The sequence below is a fragment of the Amborella trichopoda genome, chromosome 3 (genome assembly GCF_054954075.1).
Source record: "Amborella trichopoda isolate Santa Cruz 75 chromosome 3, AtrichopodaSantaCruz75HAP2 v2.0, whole genome shotgun sequence".
NCBI classification, from domain to species: Eukaryota; Viridiplantae; Streptophyta; class Magnoliopsida; order Amborellales; family Amborellaceae; genus Amborella; species Amborella trichopoda.
The window spans coordinates 4,907,762-4,920,613 of NC_142338.1; the positions used below are offsets into that span (position 1 = coordinate 4,907,762).

At 34.4% G+C, this 12,852-nt stretch overlaps 1 protein-coding gene across 1 annotated transcript; it reads right to left on the bottom strand.

Moving 5' to 3' along the window:
* Positions 1 to 1,891: 1,891 nt before the first annotated feature.
* On the bottom strand, positions 1,892 to 10,255 carry LOC18439901 (ras-related protein RABA4d). Its single transcript, XM_006850056.4, has 2 exons — positions 9,499 to 10,255; positions 1,892 to 2,510 (listed from the first exon to the last, which is right to left on the bottom strand). Exons 1-2 carry the CDS (start codon positions 9,723 to 9,725, stop codon positions 2,066 to 2,068), a joined length of 672 nt encoding a protein of 223 aa, XP_006850119.1. The 5' UTR covers positions 9,726 to 10,255; the 3' UTR covers positions 1,892 to 2,065.
* Between the last annotated feature and the right edge of the window lie 2,597 nt (positions 10,256 to 12,852).

Sequence of the window (12,852 nt, forward strand, 5' to 3'; positions counted from 1 at the left end):
ATTTTGAGAAAATCCTAAGAACATTTTACATCAAAATTATATGGGTGCGTTTTGTATAGAGCATAGGCTCTAAACATTCAAATTAGAGCCTACCTTTAAATAGTGTCTAGAAATGTGGTTTCAATACTAGAAATCTTTGTGATAGCTTTAAAATATATTTTTCTCGTTATTTATAAAATTTAAAGCTTAAAAAATAGCATAGATCGGCAGATCTATGAAAACTTGAAAATCTTTAAAACTGACAGTCCAGAAATGCGTTACAAAATATATTATTTCCAAAACTTGAAATCTATTTTTTCTGATGTCCATGTATCTTGATATCGAGATGATTCATTTGAGGATATTTGAGCATCAAAACAACCTCTTTTAGTAAAAATTTTTTGTTAGGCACAAATTTTATTATTTAGAGCCTCGGCTCTATATAAACTTTTCCCAAATTATATACCATGATAAATTTCGAAGGTGTGCCTTACCTATGCATCCGTATGCAAACTGCCTCCTTTCAATATTTTCATTTTAAAATATGCTTGCCATAAATCTGTTGTAAAGACACAAGTGCAATCTTTATCTTTTTCTCTCTAAAATCTGCTTTTGATAAACCTACTCTCGTGTCAATTGGATCTTACCATTCTCTCTCTAAAATTTGCTTTCGATAAACCTACTCTTATTCTCTCTGACTTTCTCGTGGTATAGCATCCATCCCTTATCCTCTTTCTGTGAATTCTCTCTAGCTCTCTCTTTTAGGTTGAATAAAAATCCACCGATCTCAAACTCAACGGTTTGCTTCACTCTTTTTTTTTTGAGAGAAAAAGAACTTGGGTGCTCTGTTTTTAGAGAGAGAAAAAGAAGAGGATCCGAACTTTTCCTCTATAATTTGCCAAATCAAGAAGACTAAAACCCTAAGCTCTTTATCTGTCAAAGCTTCTGCTCAGCCTTAATTTCTAACCCAGAAGAATCTCTTAATTTTGAGGAGCCCACGACTACAAAAACCAGCAATTCACATAATTGGTGGCAAAAAAATCTCTTTGCAGCAGGATTAGGTTTGGGGATTGGGTGTAAGATAGAAGCAGCACACAAAGACACAAAATCTCAAAGAAAATGAAAATTTAGTTTTAGGGATTGAGCCCAAATTTATTTATTTGTTAAAAAAATGAAGAAAATTTAGGCTTTCGTAATAATTGGATAATGTCATTCAACCCTAATATATATTGGATTTTTTGATGGAATTTTGTCAAATCAAGAATTGAGGACTTTTGATTGAATGGCTTTCATGCATTGTTATTCTAATTTATGAGGTGAAATTATCATGAGATTGCATCTTTCAAGTTTCAAATTAGAAACAAATAAATTCTTTGTAAGTTTCTATTTTAGGATTTTTTCTTTTTTTACAAATAATATATGTTTTAGTCCCTTATTTGCATGTATTCTATAAAGGAGCATTTTGTAGATTAATACATGGTGCATGGGCAAAGAATATTTTACTATATTATATCTACCAAACTATCAGATTAAAAATTTATCAAAAAATAGAAAAGCAGAACACCAGTGTCAATCTCAATCGCATAAGTGGAGTTCAAACCAGATTTCAAGATTAAAGCCCCAAAACCCTGCGTTTCACCATTTAAAGAAGAAATAGGCACATGTATTATAGGCCTCATGACCACACGTGACATTAGACCATGACGGTTATGACAGTCCAATCAACCTTTAGATGGTGATGGAGAGAGGGTGGAACCCCCAAGAGTAAAACATGTACATCTGCACACATGAGTTTCTTGCTACAAACCCATCAATTGGATGGTGACGAACCTCATGACCCCGTACCTTATGATAATAAGGACCACAATATATTTTACCATAATAGAAACAAAATAATTTTCCCAAGAGGCACTGCAGCAAGCTAAAAATGCATATGAAACAAATCCTCAAAGACAAATCAAATTTCTCGATTAGTTAAAAAAGAAAAAAATAACAAACAATATATATCTCCGCAAATTTCACAAAAACCAAAAGTGAGACTAGCACCCAAAGTAGGCACTAGGCATCCTAGGAAGCTCAAGCCTCCCTAGGAGGAATAGCAGCAAATTTGCTTCTTATTTGAGGGCTCAGCATCGGGACCAGGCAGCACAATCTTGGTCCCTTTAAGCAATGCTGAATTGCCTCCTTGATCATCATTAGCCACCAATGCCTTCTTGCTGACAATCCTATATATCTCGGTGAGCACAGTTAAAAATGCGCTCTCCACATTTGTGGCCTCAAGGGCTGAGGTCTCCATGAAGAAGAGATTTTCTCTCTCGGCAAACTCCTTGGCATCATCAGTAGGGACAGCTCTCAAGGTCCCAAGGTCCGACTTGTTGCCAACCAGCATGACCACGATGTTCTTGTCAGCATGGCCTCGCAGCTCATCAAGCCATCGGGCCACGTGGTCAAAGGATTGGCGCTTGGTCATGTCGTAGACTAGCATAGCACCCACTGCACCTCGATAGTATGCACTAGTCACCGCTCTATACCTGTGTTATTTTTTTTTCAACTTAAGCATGTGAGCACAATAGAGTCATGATTGTATTAAAAAATATCAACATTTATAATCTCACAAATTTTGAGAATGAAAATTAATTAATGCCATGTAAGTACTCATATTATGACTGACAAACAACTTTTTTCATTCCGTTACTTCTGTTTAGGCCCTATTTTGCAAGAGCTTTTCAAACAAGAAGAGTTCAAAAAGGGTACAACATAAACACACAGCAAAAATGTTCCTGCACAACCAGGTACCATAATTGCAGAATTCCTGTTTAATGCGCTATAAAAACAGCTCCTTGATCATCAAAGCTAGTAAGGTTGAATATGATGGTGGGAGAATTCCCGTTTAATGCGCTACACAAACAGCTCCTTGATCATCAAGGCTAGTAAGGTTGAATATGATGGTGGGAGAGTATGTTTTAATCCCAAAGACTTTGGAAACCATAATCCACTGGGTCATCACCATCCACTAAATCATGAACAGCTATGGAAACAAAGAGAGGCACACCAAACAGTTTTGAATCTAACGGTGTGACCCACACTATCCATCACCATCTTCAATGGACAGTGATGACCCGTGGAACAATGACAGAGGGTGACTTGGTCACTATCAAAGCCTTGTGATCTGACCATTAATTTTATAGTTAAGGGTCAAAAATTCATTGTCATCACCAGCTAGAAAGTTAATGCCATCATACTTTATAGAATGAATATCTCAAAATGACTTTTCAGAAAAGGGAAATGAAAAAGGAAAACATCAATTGTATGGCAGTAATAAAAAGACCTCAAAATTATGTTATGCTACGGATATTTAACGGCCTCCTACTATAAACAGTTGCAAGTAAAAAGCAAAGCCATCCATCTGTGCCATAAATCAGATGTATGTAATGTTTAAATGACAGTCCTGATTGATCATATGCAAATATCTAGTCGAATCTCAGATAAGTTGAAGGTACTTAAAATAAAGAACCATCAAGGAAAACCAATTGAAGATACTATAATAAAGAAGCGTCAATTGAACAAAGCATCTGAAATGTAGTTGCTATTCTACTTTTATCATTTCACAGGGAAATCATGATAGTACAACATTCCACATCAAACAGCACAGAATGGTTACATGGAACAATTCCTAATTTACACTTTTGAGTGCAAAAAAGGTCATAGCAAAAGCAACTCTATAGAAAATAGAAGCTATCCCAAATGATGACCCCAAAATTTCCACAGTTCAGTAAAAACTGTCAACTGTGTGATAAGACTTAATTCAACTTTCCACTAACTCAAGGTGCATGAACATCTTAATTTGGTTGCACTCCACCAACTTTAGGGAAACTTTATTTATTGCACAGTGAAGTTTTCAATCACTTCTAACCATACACAATCAGAACAAGTGCATTCAAGTGGCACTACCAAATTTTCATTCAGTCATTGAACCTGTAAAAGTTTGCCTAAGATAAATTTAACCTTGTAAAGTGAGAGACCATTAAGAGGAACCGATTCCTAATGGGTTTGATCTTGATGTCATCAAACAACATGATTCATTGTTATATGTGTGTTTGTGTCAAGTTTGTGTGGAATGTAGAAACCTATATTAGTTGGCAACCCCTCTTTGGAAAGGCAGCACCCGCATTTCATATGGGTAATGCAAAGAAAAGACAACAAAAAAACACCATGTGTTCACCAGATCACACGTCATCACCTCCTTAATTGTTCTTTTAAACATAATTCATAACACAACATAGAATGCACAAAAATCTAATACAAAATCATTCATCTGAGAATTTTAAGACTTGAGGTCATCAATCCTCCAATCCACCACAAGCTATGAAGGAGCCAACAAGGGTCAGTTATTTATCCAAGCCTGGGATGTGCTAGACCAGCACAAGTAGCAATGAGAACATTTGAGGAAAAAGAACCACGTTACAGGCTTAAACAAGCAGGATAACAAGGACTATCACAAGATACTGATCTTTCTGGAGCGACTACAAGGCTTACTAGAGGCTCAGTTTATTGTACTCTAAATTTTCTCTACAAGGTGGCTTTTTATAATTATTTTTCTCGGAGTTTGTAGAAAGTAACCTCCTGTTGTATTTGTAGAAGGAGGTGTGAGACATATTTGTCCAATCATTGCCTTCCGATATATGAGTAGCTCCTAAGACCAAGAATATCACCACATAAACTCCATTGTAGGCATACAGGCCAAAAGGCTCTTGCATGTCCAGCCCTCCACCTACCAAACCCATGCCAACCTGCCATTGTGCTACATAATAAATGTATTACAAGTCATCTCTTAGCAACCAAAATCCCCTATTTCAATAACCATCACAAACCCAATGTAGTCTCATGTATGCGAAGGACATGCACAAAATCTTGTCAAATGAAATATTTGTAGCCCTTATAGTCTCTGAAGATATGTGAGGGGTTATCATCATCAAAACCTTTTTCCAAACTATTTGGGGTCGGCTACACAAATCATAGTCTGTCATTCTGCTCTATCAAGAGCCATACCCTCAGTGAGGCCATAAGTCCCCATACTTCCAACCATATCTTTTTGGGCCCACCCATTGCTCTTTTTGAGCCTTCCACTTTAACTAACTTACACCTCCTAACAGGTGTTGTACTGGGTGTGAGAGGTCATCCTTCTATTCAAATGTACTCTTGACTTCATAAAACTCAAGAAGATGCAAAAAATTCAGGCAAAACTGTAGAATGCTATAATGAATAGACAAGAAGATGTTGTACATGGTTATAATTACAAATGGCAACTGTCCTCATTTTATAATGAAATAGACAAGTAATGCATTGACTACAATACAATCCTAAATGTTATCTTCGAGAAATCTCCCTTCTAAAATGACATAAGGTTACACAACTGAAATGACAATTTCATCTCTTTCAGGCAATTATCATTTAAATACCAAAATGAATCAATTCAAAACAGAACCAAACTAAAAAGAATTAATTAATTAGATCAACTAAAAATAACCCTTGAATAATCGGGTCCAAAGAACATTAGAGATCAGTATTTGATCCGGAATAACCTTCAAAGCTCCTTCAGGAAATCCACAACCAGATGCTTATCGCAAAAATGCCTCACCATTCCGTTACTTCGGAAAGCCATTACAGGTAGCATAAACTCAAAGAAGCCAAATGAACAAGAGTTAAAAAATGATTTCCTATTCAAGTTTATGCAAAGTTTTAGCAAATATTTGGGGTCATCAACTACAACATCAGATACCTTTTATACAAGTGCGTGTCACATTCTATGGTTCAAGCACATGTGCATGTCAGTTCAATCGATAACATTATGAGAAGACCATTGATTCATAATGTACACAGATGTTCTAATAAACAAAACCAAGTGCTCCTCAGGCCTGAGAATTGTGCTTCAGGTCTCAAAGGCAAATTGGCCTTTCAAGGAAATGGCCTCGTGGAATAGGACTAGTGTTAAAAAAACTGCGCTCATGCTCACGACTTGGCTCCTGCCCGAGGTGAGTAACTTGGGCGAGTCCGAGTTGACTCACCCAAGTCCTACATGGATTGCCAAAATTTTTTTTAAAAATTGCTAAAAATAATTAAAAAATCAGTAAAACACAAAAGAAGTTATAAACATCATTGAAAGTCTACAAAAGTTGGAAAGGAAGACGGATTGTGAAAAAAAATGATTTCAAACTTGAAACAATTTAGAAAAATGAGAAAAAAAAGGGAAACTAGAAAATCAGAGTGTATAATAAGAAACAAATCACAAAAACATCACAAGAAACATAAAAGTTATATAGAAACATAGTCATACATCATTTATCAGTGATTTAGAAACAAAACTGTTTATTTTTTAAGTGATTTTAACAAAACTGAGTCTGTCTAAAATACGTGCCTCATCAGGGCATCAAGGCCGAGTTACTTGGCCAGATCCAATTGAACTCAGCCAGGTTTTAAGACACTGATTTGGACCATGCCACATTCCACAGAACCATAGGTCACCTCATCATGGACTACAAAACCATCTATGTGGCATCTGGGCCTTGAAGCAGAGGATTGACTATACTTGATTTACAACAGAATTGAATAGACAGGGATGATGAGTCAAATTGGTTCAAAGGAATATAATATGCAGATTAAGAGGTAAGATTGCGACTGATATGATGAGCCCCAAGTTTCCAAGAAGAAGGATGAAGTTAAGAAGCATGTCAAAGGGCCAGAACTAACATAGAGGGATAAACTTCCCTTTGTTTTATGATATTTTTAATCAGACTAGAATCAATGCTAGTTATTACTTTATGGTTTTGTCACGTCATGTGCCTCATGAAAATAGGTTCCCATGGTTTCATAAAAATGATATCCAATATGATTAATTTCATAAATTTTTATATTATTGCCATAAGCATTACATGATAACCTCAAATTACATAAACACCCATATTCTTTAGCCAATAACTGAAGTTCTTGATGAATGAATCACAATCAAATATATATGCTAAACCAAGAAAGTGGTGAACTTCTCCTCATTTCCAGGAATTCAAAAATTCTGTTGCGAAAAGCTTGGGCCCAATTATCAAATATCAAATCATATGATAGGTCCAGACTCCAGATTTTGGCTTTCAGTCTTTGGGGCCATACTTGACCACAATTTAGGCCCATCCACAAGAATCCCCACAGATAGGTCTTTAGGGTACATGCCTAAGCTTTTGGGCAAGAAGGTACCAGGAGACAGTAAGGATAGGTTCTTTACCTTCTTCTGCGTAGTGTCAGTAATTCTCCTCAACATAAAATCAATAAATTATTTTCATTGAAGAGATCACTACAGTGAAGTGAATTCCATAACTGGTTTCAAACTAGTTTTGTAAGTAACAAAATTTCCATTTCCATTTGATTTGATAGGCATAATCTCTATGAGGATAACCTTGTTGCTGTGCTTATTTTGTGCAATGAGTGCAGAATTCGGTACTTGGTTTAGTTTCTTTCTTCAATTGTTATCTCTTGCTCTTTGTTAGTTCAACCAAATAGAAAATCAAGACATGATGGTGTACATTTAAAGAGCATACAGTAATGCTATATAAGACTCATAGCATACAATGTTATTAGTATTTGGATGCAACACCAACTTGCCACACCGATATAGGCCTTAAATTTCATCAAGAAACATACACCCATGCACGTGCAATGAGACCTTTACACAGAAGCAAACTCACATAATGACACAGATGAGGATACTAAAAGGCCCTATCAAACTACTATATGGATGCCTTCAGACCCCAAAGAGCACCAATTTACAAATATGTTGACGTGACAAGCATGCTCCTGAAGTCTGTACAAATTATGTTCTCTGACCTCAACAGGAACCACTTGAACTGGAAAATTTAGATCTTCTGAACAAGTTAACCATTTCCTCAGCATCACACAAACTAATGAACTGTTAATTCTGAAGTCAACCTTTTGTCGAATCATATCAGAAAAGCAAATGCATAACAGAATAGAAAAGCACATGCATAATAGAATCTTTCTAAACCTTTCTCTAATGCAGTCCATTTATAACAGGACCAATTTCCCCATTTTCCTCATCTTAACTCCCTCTAGTGACTATCCTGGTTCCCGCTGAAGATTGGGTAGCGCTCATGGTGCAAATAAATTATACGTCGAATCTTCTATCAAGTTCAAGATATTCAAGGACAAGAGGTGGAGGTTCCCAAGGCTTTACTGCAAAGTCTCAAAGATTTCCTCAGGTATCGGACTGTAAACATTTATGCAGATCTGGTGTGTGTAAAGTGTGTGAAAGGGGAAGGAGACAGCATATTTGCACATAGTGAATACACTTTAAAGAGGGAAAGTTTTGGATAAATAAACATGTTGTGGATATATAAAGAAAAAGCAAAGGATTGCCTTTCTATTACATGGATCAACTTCTAAGTTTGAGAAGAAAGGAAAGTGACAGGCAATTAGGGATGATTGAAAATTAAGGACAAGAAAGGAGTGATTCTGTACACCCTTGAGGGTTCCTTCTCCAAAGATCTGACATGGTCAAATTGTAACCTCTCAAGCAACCAGATAGACTTTAAGGGAAGCATCATCTTTGGTCCTAGATAGACTTTAAGGGAAGCATCATATTTGGTCTTCACTGGTTTAGGTGATAAAGAATCATTGAAGTAATTTTTCAAAGTACATAGATTAACTTGATGGATCGAACTGTTAGTAGTTGGATTTCATTAAAGATCTTCTTGACATACATTAAAGTCATTTGGGGCAAGATTCAGAAAACCGTTATAACCGTTAAAGGCCAAGAGGCAGTACCTTTACGATGGCCATTATAACTGGCAAAGCAACCATTATTTTCAGATATCACCCATTATTTGGTGATATTTGATGGAATGAGCAGTGGTCGTTGCCCATTATAACCATGACAATCACATCATTTAGACCCGATTGGGTGTCAGCTCTTTACCATTATAAATATATACACACATATGCATACTTATACAAAGATTTATACAGGTATGTACATCTGCTACAGTAAAAAAACCAAATGCATATATATGCAGTTTTTGGTAAATAACAGATCCCGAAAATGACCAAGGCTAAGACCTGGGAAGCAAAGAACTCTTAGCCTACAAAGAGTCCTAGTTGCAATGAATTTTTTAAATGACGAAATATTTCTGTCTTAAAGAACAATGGATATTCATCATACATCTCAAACATGTAATAACAGACAAAAATCAACCCATGAAACACCTCAATTTCTACAACAACAAAAAGGTGTCATTGTATAAAGAATAATGAAGAAACACAAATTTTCAGGCATCATTCCTGAGAAATAAAGTAAAAATTTTACAGCAGGTATTACAACACAATTTCCAAATCCAAAATAGAAATAAAAAAAGGCCCATCAATCCAATTCAGCTACTAAAATAAGAGATGAATTCTAATGAAATTGTAATTTTTAAACACGCAGGCAAGAGCTCGCAAAGGTTTCGATGGACGCCATACCTCTCTTGCCCAGCTGTGTCCCATATCTGCGCCTTTATTGTCTTGTGATCGATAACTATTGTTTTCGTCTGAAACTCAACACCAATGGTAGCCTTCGAATCTAAACTGAATTCATTTCTAGCAAATCTTGCCAATAGCTGAGACTTTCCCACCGCAGAATCCCCGATCAAAACTATCTTAAACACATAATCAATCTTCTGGTTAAAATCGCCATACAAATTCGTCATCTTCAAACCCAAATCCAAATTTCCTTCAATTCCCGTTATGCAATTGAGATGCAAGAGGCAACAGCCCTTCGAATAAAATCAGGTCCAAAATTTAGCTTCCAGACATCTTCTGAAAGCTAAACAATAATTCCTTTGAAGATGACTCAATTTGCACAAAACAGGAAACTCATTCATCCGTTTCCCCGGATTAAGGAAAATCAGAGAAATTACTCTCAAATGAAGGCGATGGAACTAGTAGGAAAAAACAAATAAAGATCAAGAGATCCTGAATTCAAGCACTTTACTATATTATAAATGGAAAAGTGAAGAACTTGAGAGATCAAGAGTTGATTTTTGTGGAGGAAAAACCTCAGAATTCAGAGTCCTCAACTTTTTCTCATTGGGTTGCTGAAATGCAATGTGGGAAAAACAAAAACAGGATCAAATTAATAAGAAAACCACAATTAAAAAAAGGAAATCGTCCCAAAACATAAGAAAGAAAAAAAAGGTAAAGGTCGGAGCAGAGATATCTAGGGTTAAGAAGAAGAATATAGAAGAGGTGGCGAAAAGAGGAGAGGGGAGAAGAACTTTTAACGGCTTCTGATCAACAAAGGCTCTCTCTCTCTGATATAAGGTTGAGGCCGTTTACTATAAGAAATTGTTCCAATGTCAAAGAACTGGAGATGTAAAAATATGAAAAAAAAATTTATTTTAAGATTGAGAAATAGTGTATATTGTAATGCATTATCTAGGTAATCAATTTTATTAAATTTAACTGTTTATAAATATCTATATTATTTTTGAAGCTTTAAATTTTGGGTGCAGTTTGTATAGAGCCAAGGCTCTAAACAATCAAATTAGAATGCACCTTCAAATTGTATAGAGAAATGTGGTTTTTCTATTGAAAATACTTGTGATAGCCCTAAAATATATTTTGATATTTAATTATATAGTTTAAAGCTTCAAAAATAGTGTAGATCAATAAATCTATGAACTTTTAAAAATCTTGAAAATTGACAGTCCAAAGTGCTTTACAAGATGCACTATTTCCAAAACTTGAAATCTATTTTTTTCTTATGTCCATGCATCTTGATGTCGAGATGATCAATTTGAAGATATTTGGCCATCAAAACAACATCTTCTAATGAATTTTTGAGGTGGGCTCTAATTGAATTGTTTAGAGCCTCGGTTCTATATAAACTTTTTCTTTAAATTTTATAATTAGATATGAAAGTGAATTTTCAGGTCCTCACAAATATTTTTGCTACTAAAAAATCATATTTCGATACAATTTTAAGGTGGGTTTTACTTTAATTGTTTAGGGCTTCAACCAACATTATACAAACCACACCCATAATTTTTTTTGCCATCTCTAGAGTTTCCCTTGTAAGGGATGTTAAATGACCATAAATGTATATCATTCTTAATTAGTAACATAACATGTAATATCATTCTTGTTAAATGACTATAAATGTAATATCATTCTTAATTAGTAACATAACATGTAATATCATTCTTAATTAGTAACATAACAGGTAAAGGCTCGTTACCTAAAAAATAAAACTTTGGCCAAGTATTAATTTGCTTTGGCCTAAACAAAATTAGACAGTGTTTATATAAGTCGGCTGACTCATCTCTTTATGCGTTTCCTCCATCTTTGGATTCAAAAATTAAAAGAGTTTGACAATGTATGCTACGGTAAACATAAATAAAAATAATTTTTAAAAATAGTATTATTTGAGGCCTTTTTTTAGACGGTTGTGTTGGAGCTTTTGGTGGGACCACCACTTAATATTGATTTTTAGTTGCCTTAGGGAACGTGTCATGCTACATTTTATTTTATTTTTTATTTTACGTCTCCAACGCTATACTTTTTCTTAAAAAAAACTAGAAAAGGCGGTATGATCATGAGACTTTTGACCAATAGTATAGGGGTTATTGTAATCGTCGAATGTGAAATTTAATAGCTTAATTTGTCACAAAATTTGAAAAAAAAAATTTAAGTTTTGAATATTTATTTTTTTATAATGTTTTTAAAGTTTGAGCTTAATCAATGAAATAAATGCAGCTATCCAATTTTACATCTAATGGTCAAAATTTTGATCATTTTGTACCAAAAATAAATAGTCTAATTTTATACTTTTTTAAAAAAACGATTTGCAATGGATAAGGAAACAAGAACAAATTACTTCGGCTGCTCTAAAAGCTTTTTAACTAGGATTCCTTAATGTAGAACCAAGGTGGACCTCAAAAATCTATCAAAAAAAGTCGTTTTGATATTGGAAAACCCTCTAAATGATCATCTCGACATCAAAATATATGAATATAAAAAATAAAAATAAAAAGATTTCAAATTTCATAAATAGTGCATCTTGCAACACATTATCTGGACTGTCTATTTTCAAGTTTTTTTTGTGTTACAGATCTACTTGATTTGAACTATTTTTGGAGTTTAAAATTTTATATTTAGAAATAAAAATAGATTTTGTAAATCCTCTTATAAATTTTTAGCACCAAAATTACATCTTATAATAAAATTCAAAGACGTGATTGTTTAAAAGTGCAACCTTATGCAAACCAAACACTCTCCTTAATATCTTCTATAAAGAAAGCGTCACTCGTGCTCGGGAACCGGTATCTCACGAATGGAAGAAGTTTGTATAAGGTTGTGACCTTATACTGTAGAAGAAAGGTGCATCTCAAAAATTTTACAGTGGAGAATGTTCCCACGCAGGAGAACCCTCTAACTTATCATCTCGACCTTGAGATGAATAGACATGAAGAAAAAAAAAAATTTTAAGTTCAAAAAATAATATATCTTATAAAAAGTTATTCATCTACTCAATCTGTATCATTTTTTAAATTTTAAAGATAAAAATAGATTTTGAAAACAACACCTCCAAGTAAATTTTATAGGTGCATCTAACTTCTACAGTATAAGGAGACAACCTTATACAATTTTTATAGATTGTATATATGATCTATTAGATTAAAATTCCTTCTAAAGGATAAGATTTTACTACTATAATGCATTGTACAAATTCAAGTATTGTACGAAAAAAATTCCTATTTGAGGTAGCAAGATCACAATATATATTTGTGGGACCATAGATATATCTATTTGCAACTCTTATGAGGTTAGTTGTTT

Bases quoted from the DNA above. Each gene is read 5' to 3' on its own strand.
- LOC18439901 (XM_006850056.4), bottom strand. From the start codon at position 9,725: ATGACGAATTTGTATGGCGATTTTAACCAGAAGATTGATTATGTGTTT. The intron at 2,511-9,498 runs GTATGGCGTCCA...AAAATAACACAG, and splicing joins GACACAGCTGGGCAAGAGAG to GTATAGAGCGGTGACTAGTG.